This window comes from Anguilla anguilla, chromosome 3 (assembly GCF_013347855.1).
Source record: "Anguilla anguilla isolate fAngAng1 chromosome 3, fAngAng1.pri, whole genome shotgun sequence".
NCBI classification, from domain to species: Eukaryota; Metazoa; Chordata; class Actinopteri; order Anguilliformes; family Anguillidae; genus Anguilla; species Anguilla anguilla.
This window is the reverse complement of record NC_049203.1, coordinates 55,439,518-55,463,711: the sequence shown is the minus strand read 5'-3', so window position 1 is coordinate 55,463,711 and position 24,194 is coordinate 55,439,518. Positions and strand designations below refer to the sequence as shown.

At 40.5% G+C, this 24,194-nt stretch overlaps 1 protein-coding gene across 3 annotated transcripts in view; it reads left to right on the top strand.

The window, feature by feature from the left end:
- The window catches only part of LOC118224254 (teneurin-1-like), a 362,344-nt gene that overhangs the window by 196,762 nt on the left and 141,388 nt on the right, over window positions 1-24,194 (top strand). For all 3 annotated transcript variants that reach the window (XM_035411577.1, XM_035411576.1, XM_035411578.1), the window contains one exon: window positions 2,485-2,742. In XM_035411577.1, the coding sequence (XP_035267468.1) occupies window positions 2,485-2,742 (258 nt within the window). The remainder of the gene's footprint in view (window positions 1-2,484; window positions 2,743-24,194) is intronic.

Sequence of the window (24,194 nt, the reverse complement as noted above, 5' to 3'; positions counted from 1 at the left end):
CAATTTATGTGCTAGGACCAAGAGGCGCGGTCAAATTTTACATTTTCATTTAGCAGTCGACAAGCGGGGTGTGTCTTCATTTAGAGATTAGTATTTTCTTTAGCCTTCCAAACGGCAGCCAATGTTCGTTTTCTGTCCATGCATTACATTCAAATTCATCCTTCCAATGTGCCTCATCCTCATCCCCACTGAACTCTGCATTGGTGCCTCAGCTCACTTCACTCTGCTTGCTGCTCTCAATAGGCTACACCAGTGCTTGGTTCATGGCCTGTAACATTACTGTGATGACAGCAGCTGCAAGCTAGATTGATTGCAAGTTGCAGAGTAATCTTTCAATGGCTCTGTGTTGAAACAGTAACAAATGGACTGCCTATGTATTTTTAATGCATGTAGAAGTGTGATTTCTTTCTGTGATTGAAAGGGGTCCTTATTTGCGTGGTGTTGTTGGGTTAGCTAGTCATTAGTCTGCTCTAAAGCTGTACAGAATTGATCAGTTCTGTTCTTGGAGCAAGTATCACCACTCATGCTGAGCCACATAAACGTTACCCTCACAAACACCAGGAAGCCCAGTGTCGAGATTACTTCAGTTAACCACTGCCCTCTCCACAGAAACAGTCGTAGTAATAGTAACAGTACCGGTGGTGGTATTTAATGAAAGCCATATTTAAACTCTCACAAAGCGAAGTAGTAGTCTCTTACTTTTATTGTAGGAGCGTTACCAAGACAAGCTGTGGTTTGTCTGCCTGGACATGCAAACATGTTTTCAAAAATGTAATGATAATAATAATAACACTGTCACCTCAATGCAAGTTGGTCTTTCCTCCCACAGTCCGAAGACACTGCAGGTAGGCAAATTGGAGATGCTAACTTGCCCATAGGTATGAGTGTGTGAGTGAATGGTGTGTGGTATAATAATAATGATAATAATAATATTTGTATTTTATACTGTGAATGTGCATCCTGTGTCATAAGCTCAGGATTCCCACATTTCCGCACAAGGACAGGACCTGTCAGACAGCAGCTGTCTGTGCAGTGATGGAATACGACAGAAGAGAACATCACAGAAGCTTCTGGGATACTTTCATGCATGGCTTATTTTTGAAGAATAATGTGAAAATAAATAAATAAAAGTGAGCCTATTAGAAGGTACTTTTCCAGCCATCAGACGCTGTGAACTTAAAAGGCCCAAAGGGAGGCTGTTTCTGAAAACTAAACATGCACTCCGTTCAGATGACTTTGCACTGCGCTGGAAAATCTGGTATCTACACAAAGGCTCGGTGGAGCCGTTTATGCCTACTTTTTCCGCATTGAAAAGCTAACAATCTGCCATTCAGTGTGTTTTTAAATGCAGTATTTAAATTCAGGTGTTTGAAGTTGTTTAAATATTTGCCTTTTCCAGGTTTGTTTGTTTGTTTGCATTGTGCGTGTGTGTGTGTTGCGTATGTGTGTGTGAGAGAGGGAGAGAGAGTGAGATAGAGAGATAGTGAGAGAATGTGTGTACAGAAGAGTGATTTTAACATTGAAATATAGTGAGATATCAAAAAAGCTAAAATTCTGCACATATTGTACAAATTAACCTTTTTGCAGGTTTTTGTTCTTTCAATAAAAGAAACTATGTCAAATCATATTTACTGTCCATACCCTCCAGTATTTCATGGCACACACATATAATCTGAGTGCATCAGACATTAATTCACATTTTACAGTAGGGATTATATTAGGCTTTCACCGCAACATATTTTTATGATTTTAAGCTAGAGGAAAAACATGCAGCATATGGTCTTTACTGGCGTACTTTTGCCTGCTGTTTTCTAATATCTTTATATCCTCTAGCTTGTCAACACCAAGCACCGCAGTGGAACGAATGGCAAATGGTTCTGGTTTTCTTTGACAACAGGAAGAATATATCGATCTTGTGTGTGTCGGCATGTCTGTGTATTTGTGCAAGTGTTTGTGTGTTGTGAATGATGCACTTTTACGTCCAGTCCACATTGACTCCTTTGGCTGGGGACCTGGGTCTTTCGATGGAGTCGATTTTATATTTGAGTTAATCCCACTGCTTGTGGTACCATCCAGACGGTGAGGGTTGTAGTTCTAACCCCACATCACACCTGCCTTGTTTGTTTTGGTTGCTTCGGCTAACTGCATCAATAGCTGCACCTAGAGCTTTGATTTTACTCAAAATAACCTCTGAATTCATACTTTCTGTCCTAAACCAACTAATGGATTGGATGTCAGTAGAGAACTCCTTGTGTAGTATTGTGATGCATCCTTTTTTATTTTATTTGTTTTATTTTCAGAGGGTGTAGAATCTCTTGGAACATAAATGAGTGTGAGGTGCACCTGTTAAATGGGTCAATTCCGCACATATTCATTCACGACCACTCTTAGCCTCTCAAGGTCATGAAATGCGCTTTGAATTGCGCTCGCCGAGCACGGCGAATGACAATAGAATTTTTAATCTTTGTCCTCTCTGCTGTGCAGAACTGGAGTTCTGCGAGACGCCGCCCCAGATGATGTGCCCGCCGAGCTTCCAGGCCGAGCTGCACGGGTACCCGCTGGGCGCGGGGATGGGCTCCGACGTGGACACGGAGCCCGAGGGCAGCCCCTCGCCCGACCACGCCCTGCGCCTCTGGATGCGGGAGATCAAGTCGGAGCACAGCTCCTGCCTGTCCAGCCGGGCCAACTCGGTGCTCTCCCTCACCGACACCGAGCAGGAGCGCAAGTCGGACGGAGAGCCCGGTAAGGGCACAGTGTTTTATTATTCTCCACGCTTCCTGTATCGCCGCCTGTCTTTCATTTTGAGATTCAGTCCGTGTCGATGTTGGGGAGGTGCTGATTGGTGCTCCTCAGGTTTAGCCAGTTAGAAATGCACTCTATTCTGTACTTGGAGCATTCAGTCCAGTGGTTTTTCTGTGTTGGTATAGTCAGGATAAAATTGCTTTGGTGGAAAAAAGACAAAAAAAAAAAACAATTAACAGTAAGTGGCGGACAGATCACACTGTGGTGAGATTAACAGCAGGCTGGAACATTATTTAGGCCGACTTTAAATAAATAAATACATAAATAAATTTAATAATCTCCAACCGAACACAAAATAGGTTTGAGTTTACTTTTGAGTTTCTGAAGGGGATCATTGAGGCTTTCTGGTCTTAAAAGATGACATATGAGCACTAGATACTGAGTATCACTTAAGAGAAGGGTTTGTCAAGTGCAGAAATCAGGCTGACCCTGTTGAAATGATTATGAACAACTAATAAACACAAACATATTCAATACAAGCACCGGGGATAGGCAGAGGGCTCTCATTTCCTCAAGTCTCTCACTGGAAACCAAGCTGGCAAGAGGCATGGGTAGAGCAGTAATATGAAAACTGTTTGCACTGGGTGCCTGCTACGGTTGTGTCAAATGACAGGAAGGTTTACTTTTCATATCTCCAGGTGCAATTCCTGGCGTGGAAAGCAAATTACATGCGAATGTGTAAACGTGTGGTTGGCAATGGGGGCAATGGCATTGGTGCAAATTACATGAAAGACACTGTAGGGGAGAGGTCTGGAGGAAGGCAGTATCCACCTGTACGCTTAGTACTGTAAGAAGGAGAAAAATCAAGCTGCCATGCCATGGCTAGAAAAGGCTGTATAAAATACTCACTGGATAATGAATCTGACGAATGTGACAGAAAAGCAGTGTCTCCCACATCTTTTGAGAGCCCAGATAAATAATCTGCGCACGCGGGGAGGGATTTTCTGTTGTGGCGGGCATTTATCTTAGCCTTTCAGTGTTTGGATACCCAGGGAGAGAGCACCGTTAGCCACCGGGCCCCGCCGTATTCAGGAGGGGTTTCTGTGCCGTGGGTTAGTCCTTCTCTCCTCCCTCCCTCTCTCGCTGTCTGCCTGCCTCCTCCCTCTCTTTATCTCGGGCTCTTCTCACATGCAGACGGGCACGGCCGCCCGCGCGTGTCTAAAATGAGCGAGGGATACATTATTGATGCCGCATTTTTTTTTTTTTTTTTTATCAGCACAACAAAGTCTCAGGGCCTTTTGTGCACCCCCCATCATCAAAGTTACAAGTTCGCTCAGATGATGTCAGGAAAAAAGAAAAATATATATCAAAAGCAAACATCTTGGCAAAAATGGAGGTCTGCATTTCATTTTAAGTCTGTTCCTTCCACGGTTCCTTTTTTTTTTTTTTTACTTTCAAAGGCCTTTTCAGAAACCTATTAACGGTGCGATTTTCAAAAGTGCCAAGGCTGCTTTTGTTCCAGTTCTGATCATGGCTGACAAGTCGATTTGAAAGTGAAATCTGTTCCCGAGAAGAAAGTCCCGGTAGCCGTCTGTGAGGTGTCGCTCTGGCCTCTCTCTCTCTCTCTCTCTTCCCCTCTGAAATACGCTAAGCTCAATCGGCTGAAGACATGGCGGCAACAACGGCAACATCCGCGCGCCGGCGGGTTTTTGAACCGGCGCGTCGCGGAAGCGAACGTGAACGCGATCCGCTGTGCCGAAGAGAGGGTTCAGCCAGAGTTTACTCCCATTTGCCACAGCCAGACACAACGTCTCGCTCACCTCTGCCTGCGGTCATGCTCCTCTTGTTTCATACCGATGGGTCAATACAGTACAAGACATCTCCTCTCTTCTAACAGCACCAATCTGACTAAAAGCATGTTAGGGGAAAAAAGCAGAGTCATCTTATAACATTAATTATCAGATGAGGGTGCACAGTGTACAGTTCACTGCTTGGAATGGGATGCTGCTGTTTGTTACTGTTATATGTTGCCATTTTGTTTTGTATAATTATTATGGTATACAATGACACAAGTCACATTTTTAACAGTATTTATTTATTAAATAAATAAATAAATAAATCATCCTACTGATTATCCCATCTTATTGAAGTTTTGTTTGCCATATGTCTATTGCATTAAGAGACACTGTCTTCCCTTTGACTATGTTCCATTGATGTGCTACAGAAGGTGACATCACCCTCCGTAATGCGTAAGATCGGTTTTCTTAGCTTGATCTTATCTTTTGTTGATTTGTGTGGACGGAAAGCACTGTGGTTCAAAACCTGCGGCAGACCTGTACACTGCAGGCTGTACCACTGCTGAACAGACACAGTGTAGTTATATAAGGTCTCTATGTGCATTCTGGGTCAGAGGTACTTTCCAAAGAACAAAATACTAGTTCTAAGAAAAGAAATACAACTGAATGAAGACATGTATGTAGTGACTTACTAAATTGTGTATTAAGGTAGTGAAGACCTCCATGGCTGTAAAGCCTGACCTTACCACCCATGAACAATCATTTACGGTTCATTACATCTTGAGGAGTAAATAATAGAATATTTGACAAACTACTATGAACTCGGAATTTTGGTCAGTTAAAATGTGTTTAAAACAACATGTGTACTGTACATACTGATGTCTCGCCTTAATAACTGTAGTCTATATGCGTGTGTGTGTGTGTGTGTGTGTGCATGTGTTTAAGTGGGAGTGTGTGCTTTCTGTATTGGTGTTAGTGGTGCAGGCCAGAGCGGTTTTGAAAACATCAAGACCTAACCCCCTCCATCTCATTCTTCACTGTGGGAAGTGCATATTGGCGTCAATGTAATAGACGTTAATGAAAACAAATGATTGAGCAGACCTGAAAGAGAAACCTCTCAGGCGGATGCAGCCATTCCATTTATCTTAGAAATAACATCAATTGATTGCCTCTTAAAAACCTGGAGTGTTTATGGGGATGATGGGCTGTCCACCAATGAGAGTACTCTTACCTGACAGCCGTGCAGCTGTCGTGTGCTGTATTGATATTGCTGTATTAGAAAGAGATGGCCTTCTCGAGATTATCTCCGCAAGAATGTGCTTCTGCCAGGCGTGACAGTCAGCATGCTCCCTAATCATACCCCACGCTGCACTTCTCTTACTGTCTGAAAATTGAGAGCCCCTTTCTCTCTCGATTGGAATGATTGTTGTTTTTGCACATCCTAAAAAGGGCGTTGAACACTCCGGCGAAATGCGCTAGTAACAATACGAAAGCGTGAGAGCTCTGGGGTTGATTTCTGTTCCTGCCTAATAAAGTGCCACCTGTACTCCGCCGTTCGATTGTGTGGAGGCCTGCTGTCACGGCAGTGACCTCTTGCCTTTTGTGCGCAGAAACGCGCAGCCTGCTCCTATGATCGCACCGGTGTAATGAAATGGCGTTTCTGGGAGACAGCGATTCACATGCCTCCTCCGGAGGGCAGGTGTCTCTTTGAAACATGGAAACGTGCAAACACTCAATAAATATGCTAAAAGAAAAGAAAAAAAAATACAATCGAGGCTCTGGTCTCAGCAGTGAAACAGCAGGTCACATGGAAAATCGCAATTGTTTTTTTTTTCTTTTCCCCTGGCCAAATTTTACCTTTCACTGAGCGATTCATCAGGTCCGTCGAGCTCCTGCAGTTTGCCCATGTCTGCTATGAATGGAGGGCACTCTTCTGGTGCAGTGACTGCGCAGCACAAGGCGCTGGTGCAGTGTGTGAAAGAAGCAGCCTTTGCGCTGTGTACGCTTCAGAGGAAAACATGGACTTGTCTGCACTCCCCAAAACTGACAGTAATTGCGCTGATGCAACAGGCTTGCAAATATGAATGAGGCTACCAATTTAGCCTCATTCATATTTGTGTTTAAAAAAAATGAAAATTTCATATGAGTTTTCTCTCTTTGTTCAACAAGTGCTTGGGACAATACAAGCTGGTGGGAAACCACACATTTAATATCAGACCCAGTGCCTGTACTTCATCAGTTATTTCATTACAGACACAAAAGTGTACAATGTGTCCAGTGTACAAATATGCATGCGTATATGTATAGAGTAACATTGTCATCTTACCTCCTCAAGCAGATTGATATGTTGTATTATGCATAGCATATGCTAAAATCAACACGAGAACTACTAAAATAAATACAATCCAAAAATAAATAAATCCAAATCTGAGAAATTGAGGTGTTCCTCCCATATCTCCAATGACTGTAGTAATACATGAAAATCACTTAGTTCAGAGTGCATTTCTCTGTTCTGACTAACAAGCTATTCATATTTCCAAATCTGCTCTTGAGCTATGTTTTGTTTATCTTTCTCAGGCCAGTTTGACTGGCCATCTGCAAAGTTAAAAAATCAATAAACTATTAAGTTGTGTAAAAAAATAAGAGAAGCACAGAGAGGTGTTCAGTCAATTATGGAGCGGAATAATTTTCAGGGACAGCCTCGGGATCTTTCCTTCAGTCCCACGCTGTCATCATTTGGCCTGGAACTCCCGCAGGAGAAGGAAAGCCAGGCTGTGTTCCAGGGGACGGCGAGAGCCAGGGTACCCCAGGGCTTTGAGTTTTACAAAAAGCTGCCGGGGCCATGAAATTGCATTTTCTATTCATTAGTGATCGGCCAACCACCTTAACATTGACTGAATTAAATATCATTATTTCTCAGTTTTATGGCTTTTGGTCCTGTTCAGGCCCTCTTATCTTTCATCCTGGGTGTGTGTGTGTGTGTGTGTGCGTGTACTGAAGACACTGTATGTATTTTTAGGCTGTGGTTTTAGGCAATAATATCCTCAGTTATTTTCTGTACTGAATATTCTCTCTCATTATCTCTCTCTCTCTTTCTCTGTCACTCGAACACACGCACACCCACCCGCACTCACGCACACGCACGCAGACACACATATCCTTTCAAAAGGTTAACACATTTGATTTGTGGCATGCGGCACTTCCAGGTGAATTTTCCGCGTGAGATTAAGCAGTGCGGAGCGGCAGCCCTCGAGTCTGGGGAAATGCATTCGGCTTTTAGCCGCTAAAGGAAGGCTCTTACCGGCTATCGATCATTTTGTCCCTCACATTTGAGGGTCTTTAGTTCGGGAACGGATCCAGAGGCAGACTGGCTCCCTGGACGATTAAATGTGAAGAAAAGAGGACAATCGCAGTGACGTTGCCATGTGCCGTGGGCTGGATGAAAAGGCCTCACGCACTGTAAGCAGAAACACTTTGGAAACGGCCGCAGCCATTACTGTGCATTCCCTCGGCAGAACTGATTCTGTGATGCAACTCAGTGGCAAATGCCACATATTAATTGCAGGCTTAATTTCTGTCAAAATACAAATGTGAAATTTATTTATTTATTCATGAGGAACATGTATGCGTATTTATGCATTACTTTGAATTAAAAAAATTATGCTGCAAGATTACTTTTCCAGTTTGGGGGAAAGCACACTGGGGTTTGAATTGGGATTTTGTATCTTTACTATATAGATTAATGCAAACGTATTCTAGGCAGCCTGTCATGGCTGAAACATTATAGAAACTACAAACAAAGTACCTCTCAATATATCCTACAACAACTAAACATAAATGCTTTATTTATTTTTAAAGTATGTGTAAATAAATATTTATAAGCAAATTGTTACTGCTGAACCTAAAAATGAAAATGGTGGTTTTCCATCGCTGAAACTTGATATCTTCTCCTTCAGTAATAGGTATCATTTAAAATTCAAGCAAGGAGGTGTTGTTTGTTCAAAAGCATGTTTTTCTCCTTCCTGTGAGAGGAGCAACCCCTCCTGTCAATAAACAACTACTTTAAAGCTTCAGATTGCTTTCATTGTTTTTATTTACTTATCATAGTCACTCCTACATGTTCCTGTATTCCACCTTCCTGTAAGCACTTTTATTTATTCAGTTATTCATCCTTTTTATTTATGATTTCTTCATTCATTTTGTCTGAAAAAGAACAAGGCTGAAAATGAGATGGTGATACCATCGGCCCTTGTAGAAGGGCAGTGATATGCTACGATACAACTGAGTCAATTTTCAATAATTCACCAAGGTTTATACAGTGTGTACATGTTGATCTGGTGGATTCTCATCATCAATTTAAATGCATTCTGCTCTACATTTTCTAAGAGGAGATTGTATTGGACAGGGTTAGGAGATAGGAGATTGTAGAGGACAGGGTTAGGAGACAGGAGATCGTAGAGGACAGGGTTAGGAGAATATTTATATTTATAATATTAAATATTTCCAATGAGAGCCAATATAAAAAATATGGGAAAGAAAGAGACATTTGAGTTGCTATGATTAAAAATTGCTTAGGAGAGGCCACACTATGGTATACCCCTTCAAACGAAGGACATCATTGAATTGAATTGTGTTCAGTTCTGAATGGAAAGAAAAGTGAACTGGTCACATCATTTGTGCATGAATCAGGAAATGAAATGGAAACAAAGCAATATCTCCACAATGTTTTTAAAATAAATGTACTAATCAAATTTGTGATTCAATCTATCTAAAATTTTTGCCTGGTCAGACTGACAAAATATTGCTTCCTAATATATTTAAATGTGGATTTGTTTGTATACACTTTGGTATTAAATGTCAATATCTCCTATCCACTCATGTCCATACCTATTGTATTCATTTTAGTGTGTTTCAAAACACAGCGTGTATGTGTGTGTGTGTGTGCATACAGAAGCACAAATAGTACATTTAAAAAAAATATTTGTTCCTTCAAATATGTTTTCAATATTATTCATATCTGGAATCCTATCTCTTTAGCTACAACCATGAGGCTAAACAGCTGAAAATTACTTTTGACTTTCTTTTCTCAACTGACTTCAGATGGGAGAGGGCAGGGTTTGTTTGTGGTTTCACTCACTGGACACACACACGCAGTTGAAACTGTTCAGCCTGTTTATAGCCTATGCATTGTGCATTGCTGCATAAATAGTCACATTTTGATTACTAATGTTCATTTATTACATATTGATTGGGGAGGACAGTTTAAGTAGTTGCGTTGCTTTCTCTTTTCCCAGTGGGTGTGTGCACCTATTCTGAAACTTAAGTGGAGCTTGTTTAACCAGGAGGAGATTAGCTAACATTAAAGGAACATTTCACTTTGGTATGAGCCTAACGTAAGTAATTGTTTGTGTGTGTGTTTGTAAGCAATTAAGTTTTTGCATGTGTCTGCACCTCTGACCATAGATACCCACCATACAGTAGAACAAAAAGTAGAAGGACTTTTTATGGGATACTTATGGTAAGAATGTCAATGTCCAGACTCTCTGTACCACGGATGTCAAACTGAAGCCCTGGAGGGCTGCAGTATCTATAGGTATTTGTAGTTTCCTTTCAATGAGCAGCCAATTAAGGCCTCGAGAACAACGTATATGGATTCTTTAGCCAATCAATGACTTTAATGAATCACTGCTGCTGAAACACGCTGAAAACTCGCAGACATGGCGGCCCTCCAGGATTGGGGTCTGACACCCACACTCTAGATGCTTTTGTGTGCACGGTCAGGAAACCTTCAAGAAAAGCATTCGCCCCTCCATACGATTTTAACCAAATAGTTATGCTAGTGCAATTGTGCTCTAAACTCAATGCTTAAGATTGATTGTGGCATTTTTTGGGATCCACATTATCCTGCATTATTAACAGTCAAAAATGCCTACGCTCATTTCCCATGCAGTAAGGCAAGAACCCTGGTTTACAGTTTCAGAAAATAATGTGCATGTCGACTTGGTATTTGGCAGTATGCTTTCTGCAGCATATTCTACCTGAGTATTAGACAAAGCTCGAGCTGGAACTGTAGAACACTACACCTTATTTGGCCATTTCTGATTTGACTGAATCATTCTTTCATTGCTGAATAATTTATTGTTCAAGTATAATAATAATTTAGGGTTTTCCTACATTGTGTATATAGCTTGTGGAATGATCTAGCCAAATTAATTGCTTTTATAATATACTGAGCATCTTTGTGCCTATTAAAAAGCTAAAGGGGTTATGGTGGATGGTTTATGTATTGTCCTAATGTGATATGTAACAACAAAATTGACTGTGTGTGTGTGCGTATGTGTGTGTGTTTGTGTGTATGGTATGCTATTATACATTTCTATCATTATTATTGTCAAACTACATTATACAGTGTATTATTGCGTTTCTTCTTAATACTGCTTGTTTTACGTTTGATAGCAATATCCCAAGATTTATATGAGTGGTACGCTAGAGCTCGCTGAACAATCACTAAATATATTTTTGTTCAATATTTAAAACACCTGGACACGTCTACTTTCCATGCATGGCTGCGAGATTAAGCTGATTATAAATATTAACCAGTAATTTTGCTTGTCTCTGTACATCAGTTGGTCTTTTAAGGAAACTGAATTTTGAAGGTGTAATTACACATTATCAGAAAAAATGCATTAGAGAAATCAGCACATTTCTTATGCATGCAGAACCCCCTTGTCAGCGCACACAGCCATTTATTTTAGAGAAGTCATTTCTTGCAAATGTGTCAATTATTTTTGACTAATGTGCCTATTTGCATCTACAATTATGCAATATATCTGAAAACAACACACTTGCGTACAGTCTATATCCATTTCAAAATGATATGCAGTCATAATATCAGCGGCACATCAGTCAGAGAGGGGAAATTGGATGCTCACCACTTCCCCGTCCTCTGGTGACAGTTTGACTACAGTGCAGGCTTGTGCACGCACTGCTCTCTTGTCATGTCTAGAGCTTACTCTGAATTCTAAAGCGAGGCTTTTTTTTTTGAAGACTTTCAAGTCACACACCGAGTCTGAAGTCAAATTGCTTTTGTCACAATTTCTCACTGCTTACCTACTATTTCTTTTTCTAGAGATCTGGTGATTGAATTCCATCTCTGTGTGGTCTTAGCGTATAGCGACCCCCCTTTCCCCATACACGTTTTTTGACATTCATCAGAACTACAAGGCACACCTGGGTCACGCATGAAGCTTGTAGGCTACAGAACACAGTTATCCAAAATTTGGTTCCTGTTACATTACATTACATTACAGGCATTTAGCAGACGCTCTTATCCAGAGCGACTTACACAACTTTTTTACATAGCATTTCTCATTGTATCCATTTATTCAGCTGGATATATACTGAAGCAATGCAGGTTAAGTACCTTGCTCAAGGGTACAACGGCAGTGTCCTTACCCGGGAATCGAACCTGCAACCTTTCGGTTACAAGCCCAGTTCCTTACCCACTGTCTGTTAATCCTGTATGCCTGCATTATTTTTTTGAAAATACCTGTATAAAATCTGTATATCCTGTGCAGGTCCAGGCTCTGAATGCAACCTGCCACAGTCATATTCTTAACCCATTGATCATTGAGCATTCATCATTGAGGAAAAAAGCCTTTATCTAGGTCTGCATCTTTACGGAGTCAGCATGATTCCTAAGTGTCAGAATAATAAGCAAAAGCTATACATATTTCAAGATGCAATCCACTTTGGTTACATGCATATAGTGCATGCTATTCATACTGTGATTTATGAACAGTACACATTTCCACTATTCCACCAAAAAATAAAAAAATAAAAAATCTAGTTTAGAAGATGTAGTTTAAGAAGCACGCACGGTGGTTCCAGGGAATGAAAACGTCAGGCCACATCTATGATGTCTATTTTTGGATATTGACAACTGTCATATCCAGTTGTCGCGCTCACTAGCAATATTTTGTCATTTGTCAATGGTTATTGTGTTGGAGTCGGTCTAGCTTGGCCTTGTGAAATACAAGGTGGGCATGATGATCTTCTATCGGGGATGGGTAGGATTTATAAACCTGGACCAGTCAATTATAAAAAACCTGAGTCACAGAAAGTCTAGTCAATAAATTATAATTAATATATTTATTTTTTGCTAAAATATCCAGAAGCCTATATGATTTTTACGGGCACAAGTTTCTCTCATGACTGGATATGTAGAAAGACAATGATAAAATGTAGACAGTATCATAAAAGATAGTGACAGCCTTTGGTAATTGGCTGCTTGAATAAAGACACACCCTCATCTCTCCCCATGTCATAAGTCACTCCCACATCCTCAGAAGATGGCATGATTCACTCTTCAGTCGCTTGCAGTTGGGGTTGACAAGCTTGTGTGACTCTTGACATCGCAGTTTGAGTGACTCTGGCACAAGTCTTTGTAGCTGTCACAACTGTGTCTGACACGGCGGCTGCTGACACATGACGAAAACCCGCGCGCGTCCGATGGCTGACTCCGCACGGCAGGGGGGTGTGCTAAAATGTACGCCGCGCACATCAGCTATTGCCTTTTTCACACCGCCATTATAAACCTGACCACTCTTGTCCAGGAGCAAATAAATGAGTCACATTAAAGCGTGTCACGCCGGCGACCTGTCGGGGAAGGAGATTTACATTCGCTTGCGTGAGCTTCTGGTTTTCGAGGCTGAAAGGAGCGGGGCATGTCAGGATCCCATCAGCACCGAGCGTGATGACTCCGTGGGGTACGATGAAGATTAATCTGCGAGGCCACCTGCTGCCTCCGTCTCTGCAAAGGCCGTCAACACCTGAACGCGGTGACTGACGCGCGCTACTGAGATTGCGGCTGCTGCACGGATCGTGATTACGACTAACAAGTGAGTTTCATCGACTTCTCCAAAAACTTTTTCAGAAATAAGCCTCGGGCATGTTCAAGATTCTAAATTAATGAATAAAAATATCCTGAATGGTGGAGAAGAAATTACATTATTTAAATGCTTTAAATAAGCTTAACTCACTTACATTAGTGTTATTAATAATAATAATAATAATAATAATAATAATAATAATAATAATTTAGAGTTTTATAATTACTGCTACAGTAAATATAGACATGACAGTACACCCTGAACAGGTGGATTCTTTTAGCAGCAAGTCCTCAGGCACGCTGTCACACAGACCCACAGTCTGTCAGACTATAACCCCCGAGGTTCTGCTGCATCCAATTTATTTCCTGCATGTAAGAACACATCCTTATTTCTAACTATTTACTTTTTATGGTCTTTTCCCTGCCTCTCTCCACAACACATTAAACGCTTCCCTTCTTTCCTTTCATGCCAGATATAGCGAGATGAAAGCCTCCCCTCCTCCCCCATGCACTTTTTTTTATTTCCCAATCTAGAGGCTCAAAATGCATAACCCTAAAAAAAAGGAGCCCGAGTACATAAGCACGATTGGGGCTTAGCGACGTTTTTAGCCGGGAACGCAATGTATTAAAACGAAATCCAGCCATGAGTGGCAGATGAATGCGCGCCATGCAGAAGGGGACAATGACACAAAGAGCGCGCACACAGATTAAAGTCAAATCAGATTGTTTGGCAATATCTCGGCAGTGGCTGGAAACAAATCGGCGAGCGGAGGAGGTCAGCCGGTTGTTTACGCCGGCGCGTGACCACTCCGAAACGGCGAGGCCATCCAATCCCATTAATCGACCCCAGAGTGAGCAGAAAATGGCATGCTGGGAAGGGAGGAGAAAATGAAAACGTGTTTGAAAGGGGAGAAAGCATGACTGCCTCGTCCCTGGAAGATGGATCGGCCTGCCTCGCGTTTCCCCCTCGACACAAGTGGGAATATTAATCATTTATGTTTACATTTTAGCTTGAAGTCTTGACTACCTTGATTATAAATCTCAGAGCAAACACCAAAAGGATGAGAGTCTTAAAGTAGATTGAGATTTTTTTTCTTTTAAAACACATATGCTTGGAAACACTGGAGTTATCACTTTCGAAGTGTAAAGTTCATACACAAGATGAGTGACAGTATGAGACATCCTGTGCTGTCTGGTGCCTTAGGGTTGGCAGCTTGATATTAGCACACCAAAGTGTAGAAAATACATAATTCAAATTTTAATTGAAAATGTGTTTTTTTATTCTGTTAAACCTTCATTGTGTGTGTGTGTGTGCTTGCGTGCGTGCATGTGCGTGTGTGTGTGTCTGATTATTTAAATGTGGGTTGGGATTGGGGGTTAGCATCTTGGAAGTGTTGCATTCTGTCAGCTGTGCTTTCCTTGGGGGAGAGCGTTCAGCTCTGTTGTCTTCTAATGATGCTCACCCCCATCTCATGTGTGGGCTGTGTTCTGTCTCCGGCTTCTACCCGTGCCCTGCCCTCCCCTGCCCTCTCACACCCAGCTGGGTGGTTCTAATCTCCTGGGGAGGTCCTGTTGGTCGGCAGTCAGTTAATTGACATGTTTTCTGATTCCTTGACCGACAGTGTCCTTCTGTTGAGACCCGAGGCAGTGGCCCAGGCGAAAGTAAAGACTGGCCGTCAATGGTGGATTAGGTGTTGAAAACAAGATGTCTGATTCAATCTGGTTGGAATGTGCTTTGGCTTTAGCCCTCACTAACAAATTTAAGTAGGTGTTTGCAGAACAGTCTGCTCTTGCCGGTCTGAAATTATCCACGAATGTTCCTTCACTTAGTCAGTGTTCGCCTTTATTGGGGGTGTATGTGTGTGTGTGTGTGTGTGTGTGTGTGTGTAATAAAGTAATGGAGGAGAACAATTGAACATCTGACTGTAATTTACTGAGAAATCAGTTCTGTCTTTTTTGCCATTGTTTCTAATTTGCGGTTCATTTAATTACAATTCCAGAAACAGATTAATTTCTTGTCAAATTTGATTGTTTTTTTATTTTTGTTCAGAGAAAAGAAAATAATTTTCAAAATTGCCTACGCTCAGAGCTGTCTGGGCAAGCTGTATGATTAGTGTCCACATGTTCAATCAGTCACTATTCTTCTCATATTCTAGGTTAATTCAATATGTGGGGAGGTGTAAGCTACTTGAAATTGTGCAGATGTTGAAACCATAAGAAGTGGGTCAGCCTATAAACTTTATGTACCAGTGATACTCAAAACAATACACTGCATGTGCCAGGGATACTCAAAAGCAATGAACTGTATGTACCAGTGATACTCAAACCAATACACTACATGTGCCAGGGATACTCAAAAGCAATAAACTGTATGTACCAGTTATACTCAAAAGCAATACACTGTATGTACCAGTGATACTCAAAAGTGATGAACTGTATGCACCAGTGATGCTCAAAACCAGTAAACTGCATGTGCCAGTAACATTCAAAATAGACTGCCAGACTAACATGAAATATAGTTACTTACTTTTTTTTGTGATGAAGCTGTCAGTCCATATTTGATTTCTTGCAGACTCCATACATGCATAATACATAGTGGATTAACTGCATTTAAATTAAGATGTAATCTAAATGATAATAGCAATCAATAGAGTGCTCATTTGTGATATTATAAAGGCTGTTATACAAGTAAAAAAAATAATTATGAAACGCATAAGACCTTCCATTTACATGTAATTAGACCTGACGACTTACTGTAGCTAACGAACAGTACAGTACATTTGCTGTGAAGGCTGCTAAATAAATTAATTTTGTTCACAATAAAACACGGCAGAAGGAAAAAAAGACTAATATATAAATGCAACCACTTTTCAGTCTCAGTGAGTTGGTTTAATGTCATTTCTGAGAAAAGTTTTTATTTATTAATGTGTTTTTTAAAGATGCCTGAAACCCATATTTTGAAGGCCTAGGTTAATTTCACTGCAGGTTCCTGTTCTGGAGCAGAGAAGTGGGCCCCATCTGGAGTCATAATCAATACCTTTGTCTGGACGACCGTTAGGATGGCATTTTGCATTAGGATCGCTTTCATGCACTGGCAAGTGTCCTTGGCCACGTATTCTTAGCTTGGTGACACCCTCACAATGCTAGCCCCGAAACTTCAGTTTATGGGCTCCGGAAGATGGCTGTGTGCACTGCTGTGTCTGTCTCTGAAATGAAGCACAGACACTGTGCATATCTCAAACTTAACTAGCTGACTGATATGTGATTTAGAGGTATCACAGAACATACACTACATAGGCAAAAGTATGTGGACACCCCTTCTAATTAGTGGGTTTGGATACGTCTTCAGCCACACCCATTTCTAACAGGTGCATAAAATCGAGCGTACAGCCGTGTACAGTACATTTCAGCATGGCAGTGCCCCCATGGACAGAGCGAGGTCTATGAAGAAATGGTTTGCCGAGCTTGGTGTGGAAGAACGTGACTAGCCTGCACAGAGCCCTGACTTCGACCCCATCGAACACCTTTGGGAAGAACTGGACCGTCGACTGCGAGCCAGGCCTTATTGCCCAACATCAGTGCCCGACCTCACTAATGCTCTGCTGGCTGAATGGAAACGAATCCCTGCAGCCATGTTCCAAAATCTAGTGGAAAGCCTTCCCAGAAGAGTGGAGACTGTTACAGCAGCAAAGTGGGGGCCGACTCCATGCCAATGTCCGTGGTTTTGGAATGTGTTGTTTAGGTGGCCACATACTTTTGGCCATGTAGTGTATTACTACCTTGCTTGGCTTTTGTCAACAGGAATACAGGGAGTGAACTTTATTTATTTATTTTCAGATGAAATTGCATAATTGCATTAAACATTCAATGACCTTTAGTATCCAATGACCATTGTCTGGGTTTTATATTTGAATAGGAGAAAATATATCTGAAGCTGTTTTTGGTATAATTCTGCATGTTGCTTTACACTATGGTCGAAACTTAAAAAAATAAAAATAAAAAAAGGAATATAACAACTAGTTATTCATACATCATTTACCTGATGTGATGAAAATAGTTTTGCAGAATTGAGAGGCTGAGGAAATTCAATGAAATGGTTTTTTTTTTCAAGTAGAGACCGAAAGACTATTCACTGAGTGACGCATGTTTATGAATGTTTCTTGGATTCCCAGTAGGCAGCTGTTTGCAGTTTGTTTATCCCCACATTTGAATAAATGATACCATAAACAGTTTAGTATGTATTTTCTAGTTTATATTATAAGTGTATATTCAGTTGCAATGTCCAGTCTGAGGAAGTGGTAAGTCATTGCAGGTCCATTCAGTGAACTGAAGAAATGGGACCAGAACCCATGCTGTACCTTCTTTTCTTGTGACTAATTATGCATGGTAATGGCATACTAATGATTACTGAATACCCATGGGCTTAAAGCAAGCTGGAGAAAATGTCTTTACTAACACTGGTCATAAATGCATAAAATTAAGCTTGATTTTATTCTTACTTTTACAGCAACGTGCGCAAGGTTGGTCTGAACATATTATTTTTCTGATTTCTTTGGTATTTTTTCATCTTGTTTTGCTTTTTAATATAAGTGTGCATTCTATAAGAGTTTGTGTACTCTATTTTGAAAATACAGTCTTCCAAAGACGTAAGGTTGGCTCACTTTTCCTTTCTAGACTTTTAATTTAATCTTCACTCTTTTGCACCTCTACATCATGAACCTATGCACTTGTTGTACGTCGCTCTGGATAAGAGCGTCTGCTAAATGCCTATAATGTAATGTAATGTAATTGGTAGCAGTAACAATGACAAAATACTGCTTTGGTTTTGCAATCTTTCAATTTCCCTCAATCAAGATTTAAAAAAATAATAATAATAATGAAATATATAAATAAATAAAATACCTTTGTCAAAGCTTGGGCAGGAGTGGATGGGCATTGGGGTTAATGTGTGACTAGCCCTCCTGCTCTTCAGAGCACTCGAATGGCTCTTCACTGACTATAGGGGCTTAGCCCTGTAGACCGGCCTCATCTTGAAACATCTGCTCCGTTTGTTTGGTCAACAGCAACGATAACATTTTCTCATAGAGCATCAGCCTTAATCTGCCAAAGTCAAATATCCTTTTGCATCACCCTCAGATTCCATTATCATATTTTTTTTTGTAATGGCATGGCAGGGCGTGCGTTCTTATCTCCCTCAACTGTCAGGAATGATAATAGATTAACTGCGGTCAGAATGCGGCATGCTAGATAATAGCCAATGCATTCATGCCACACACCTCCTTATGTTTTATTCTTGTTTTTCAGGTGTGGTTATTTTGCTTTATCCAGGTAATGTTTCCCTTTGTTGTATAGTGATTATGCTTTAAAATTGAATTACCCCTGAAGGCATGATAATGTATTAAATCTCCTAAATGTTTATTATTTTTTCGAAGAATATGCATATGGGATTTGTGAATTAATGTAATAAAAATAAAAGCTTAGAACTGGCATGCCCAGATAATGGACAGCTAATAATAATAATAATAATAATAATAACACAGCATTTATGTATTTTTTAAAAATGGATTTCATTGCTGAAAGGGGAGATGATTCACCTCATCCACTAACTTCAGCACCATCATCCAACATCCTCTAAGTGATGCATGGCAGCCATGTTGCATGAAAATGTGAGGCAGAGAAGGAGAGATATATTGAGGCAGTTAAAATGGTGAATAATTAGATGGTCAGAATAATGACAGCAAAATTTGGGATCTTACTGAGACGTGTTACAAAATATAAATCTCTATTCTTAGCTACCAAGCGAAGTCATCTTAAAATCAGCCATTTGGCAGCAATCTTACAAGGAAGTGGCATACTGTAACAAAAAAAAAATGGTAGGTTTTTGTTTCCCACACACATTTTAATGCATTGCTCGACACACACTGATGTTTTTCTTATTGAACGGCACTAGAAGGGGTTTAAGTTAAGCTGGGTATAACATTGCCTTCTTGTCAGCAAAGCACTGTTCCATCTAATGCCAGATTTTTATGAAATCATCCCTCACCTGCCGTGAACTCACAGTCTGGCCAGTATTACCTCATTTTTCGTTATACTTCTGCTTAGCTCTTTGTATTGTACGTGGTTTTCAATTTCTCTGTAATTGACATCCATAGCTTGCATTCTTTATAACATTTTAAGTAGCAGTAAGAACTAAAGAGAAGTTGCTATTATGCTGTCTTTCAGGAAACCGAAAGAAAACCATGGATGACCTGATGAAATCCTGCTTGCATTCTTGATATGATATTTCAGTGCACAATTTGAAATATTTCTACATCCATTTTGAGAAGGACATTTTATGTCTACAAAATAAGAGCCTGTTAAAAACCTGAGGCCTGAGGAATGCACAAACCCGTTCCTATTAATGACTGAAATTAAGATGAATTTTAATGTCGCTTTAAATTTGATTTTATTAAATGATTTTGGCCACATCTTTTCTGAACTATGCTTTTTCACCCACAATATGATTACTGCAAGTATACTTTTGATTGCATTAATAACAGGGTTAAAGGTCATTGTTGATAAGCACGCTTTTAACCTTTGGTCCCCACTGGTCAATCTAGCGATTTTTGGCATTTGATGATACTTTCTGACTGAGCCTCGGATACCGAAGGAAATGATAATTTCATAGGTCAATTTTATAAGCCTTTGGGGATTCAAAAAACAATCAACGTAAATGCATTATTTACCACCAAGGATATGAAATCAATCTCCAACATTCAGTATGACTTGAAGGGTGGCATTGTTTATTTAAATTTCCATAACTGGGAATTTCCAATGCATCAATGAATTTTAAATAATATTTAAGACAAAACTGAACTTTGAAAAGTCTGCGCCTTTAAAAATTGATACAAGCAAGACTTTATAAACAGGCTGGCACAGTAGTGCTAAATTTGATATGCATTTCTGCTATGAAGTAACTGATAATGAAGTCACAGCTGGTGGTTCTAAAATATATATTAAGAAATACACACAGCAAAAGCCCCCAGTATGCTTAACTTCTGCCTGAGATAACCTGTTTTACTCTATTTTATTTTAATTTTTTTTGGGTGGGGGGTCACCACCTCACTATTTAGAATGTGTTTATTCATTGCATGGTCCAGTGCATAACTCACATGAGACTCACATGCTGAGAATGAATGCCCTGGTGAGAAGTGCCTGGCTCATAGACACTAATACTAGATACAACTAATAATAATAATAATATAATAATATACTCTAGCACCTGGGTAGTGTTTCCCAACTAAACAGGTGTGCCATGTAAAAAAAAAAAAGAACAGCAACAATTTTTTCAGTTAATTGAAAAATATACAATTGCCCCATTTACAAAATCCAACATTGTTGTGGTTAATATCTCGATTGCTGCAGGAAAACCCCAGAAGTGTAGACTGTTTGGAATGTTGGTTTTTCTTAATCAGGACACATCACACAAATGCATTGGTTACATATCGATCGAGGCAGCAACTGCACTCTACAACATTAACAAGCTAATTTAGCTAGGACAGCTACATCATTTAAATTGTGTGCCTACCCCCAAAGCGAAAATGAACTAATTCCTCAAACAAAAGAACTAACTCCAATGCCTGACCCATTATCATCACTGTGTGTATGTATGTGTGTGTGTGTGTGTTCATCTTCATTTCTTGCTAATAAACAAGACATTACCGGTTGTAGATACGTTCGCCTGATGCCCCCCGCCCCCCTTAAGATCCACATATCTACTGTACATCATTGCTCAAACTAAAAAATGTGTCCTACAATCCACAAAGATCAATATTAGATAACTTTATATCATAATGTTCACGTAGTGCCAAACAAGGATTGATCATCACAATACTACACTTATGCTATTAACCCTTACCTTAGCATACGTGCTATTTTTCTTATTTTCTGCGTAATTATAATGAACTTACCCAACCATATATGTGCTATACTATGTCATTAATACACAAACATAATATCGTAACCCACAAGGGCATTTTAGGAAATTGTTTCAGACTTTGGTTATAAATATCTCTGTAACTACATGAGCTAGCCGGTTGTAATTGGCCAGCATTGTTCTCCTCAGAGGTCCCCTGCTAGCGAGGTAGTTTAGGGTTGATCAATCCGCCTAAATTATGTTCTTGTTGTTGTGTTTGGCGGGGGTGGCCTGTGGTTGCTTCCACTGTTTTAGTGACAGTCCTACAGCTAAAAACCCTGTGTAGTGATTGGAGCTATAAAAGTAATGGCCATGCCAATCATAGAGCTGTAAGATCTCAAGCCTTTCATTTGAACACATTACTATACGCGCAATTAATGTGTATTAAAATGTGTCTCACAAACGAGAGCCCCGATGCGTTCTAAAATTATACGTGCTCCAGACCTAACGTGGATGCTTCGTGTAAGTTAAATTTGTTGCGGGGGCCGAGCGTGATTGGCAGGCTGGGGACCAGGCACTAAAGGCTTTTCTCACCCTTCCACAAGGCCGTCCCGGGGAGGGTTGGGCCGCTGTGAAATGGCCGCCCAGTGGGGAGACGTCGGAGCGGGGCTCCCACCGTCGAGCGATTTGAGATCTGCTCATTGTCCCTGAGCTGCGAGGGCCCGTTCCATTAATCTCACCTCTGCGCCCGGGCTCTTCACTCCGCACGGCCGGCCGGCCATTCACACCACGCTGAGTCACTTCCGCCTGCAATACAGCCCTCGGGTCCCTGTGGCGCCGCTTGACTTGCGAGGCGCATTCGTTTTTTTAATGCGTTTTCTCCCTGTAGCGCAATCCTTATTTGCTTATTTAGGGCTGAGGCACTCCCGGTATAATGCCAGTTTTATCCATTTATTCAGTCAAATGCTTCCACTCGTGCAGCCAGGTCTGGTCTCAATCAAAGATTTTGCTAAATGTTAATTTATGAATAAATGCAAGAGTAACTTTTTCTTAACAATTGCAGTGAATTTAGGTCATTTCAGAAATTTTAGTAACATATATAACTCACGTGAATAAGTGCATAACTAAATAAAATACTAAATGTTTTGAGGTGTCCCTTTTTTGGGGGCTAATTTCACACTTAGATTAACTCTTTCAGAATCACTGACCCCCCCCCCCCCCCATGCCGTGTGTCACATCAGGAAAGGACAGGACTTCCGTTTGATCAGAGTGGATCCCCCTTCCGGGAGACTAGGTTTCCCGTTTCAGCATCTTGCCTCACGCTGGATCATTGATTGACTCCAAACACATAAACACATACAGCCATTATAACAGCATAAAACACGACGCCAACAATGGTATTCACAGACAGAAAAAAAAAAAACAGATATGTCTCGCTAATGCCATCAATTTGTAGTGGCATAAAGGTGAAGAGAGCTAATTTCCTGTGTGTGTGACACTGTCCTTCCTCAGTGTGGGGCACTTACTCACAGAGTGTCTCTCCTGGGTCCCAGGAACTGTCTGCTGTGGCCATTACTGCCCATAAATGTGGCACTTGGTGCAAGGCAGGGCTTGTTTTTCTGTCAGCATTAGGTATCGGATATCGACGGCACTTTCTGTGTGTTATTAATATTCCCTCCGGTGCCATGAATACTTGGTAGCCGCAAAAAGAGCCTTCCCCATTCAGCGACTGTTTAATCAGATATGCACCGAAGCCTGTTTAAAGTGGACATTTCATTTCTCCCAGAAGTGCACAGAACTGAGCTCTGCATGGGCTGTGCAGTCTTCACAAATCACTTCTCTCTGTCACCTCAAAGGGATTTTCAAAATGATCAACTATTCTTTGCATCTGCATTTCAAATATTTATTTTTACAATAGGCTTTTCTTGCCTCAAGGTCAGGAACGTTCATCATAAACACATATTCCTCATAATGTGACTGAATGATTCTACAGGATTAAACCCCAGTACTTGCACCACTGCTTCCCCATAATGCACTGGTGTGATGTTGTACTAGATATCACAAAAACAGCCTACTTACTCTGATTTAAGTGGGCAGATTACTAACTATATCCAGTGGGAATCGTACTCTGAGTGAGCTTTTATTTAAACTGAGGTCAGATGAGACCTCATTTGTCATCTACAATGATGTCCTGTAGAAGCAAGTGAATTGCATAGTGAATTTCACTTTTAGAGAAAGGATGATTAGGTGGCCAGATTGAGAGAGTCATATGGTGAATTTGACCATGACACTGAAGTTAACATCATAACTCTTGTGATAAGTACTCTTGAATTGGATTATTAATCACCATCGAGTCAAGGCTGTTAGCATGTTGAATATAAATTTTAGGGTAAACTACTGATATTTTCTCTTTATTGTCCTTTTTATTCACTAAACCTTAATTACATAAGGTTATTATTGCAAGCACTTGATATGTCTATCAGGAGAGCTACACTGTTTCCATGTATATGCAAGGGCATTGGGCGTAATTATCCATAGGCCACTCTGTGTATTATGGTTTATGAAACAACAGAACACAATACAATGTGATACTATTTTTGGTCCCTGATATTATTTTTGAATGCCATTCACTCACATAATGCAGAACTTCGGGACAATGAGCAACAGTACATATTTTTATACACATGTATAATGTACTTCTGAGCTGCAAGTTAAAGTGTATTTGAAAAACTTAGTGTACTGGAAAAAGTGGCTTTCACCGTATCCTTTCAACTAAGGTGAATTGTGGCTTTTATATCATATAAATGAAGGGTAAATCGTAGGAACTTTAACTGTGTGCCTGAATGTACTGGTATCATGCATTTTAGCAACA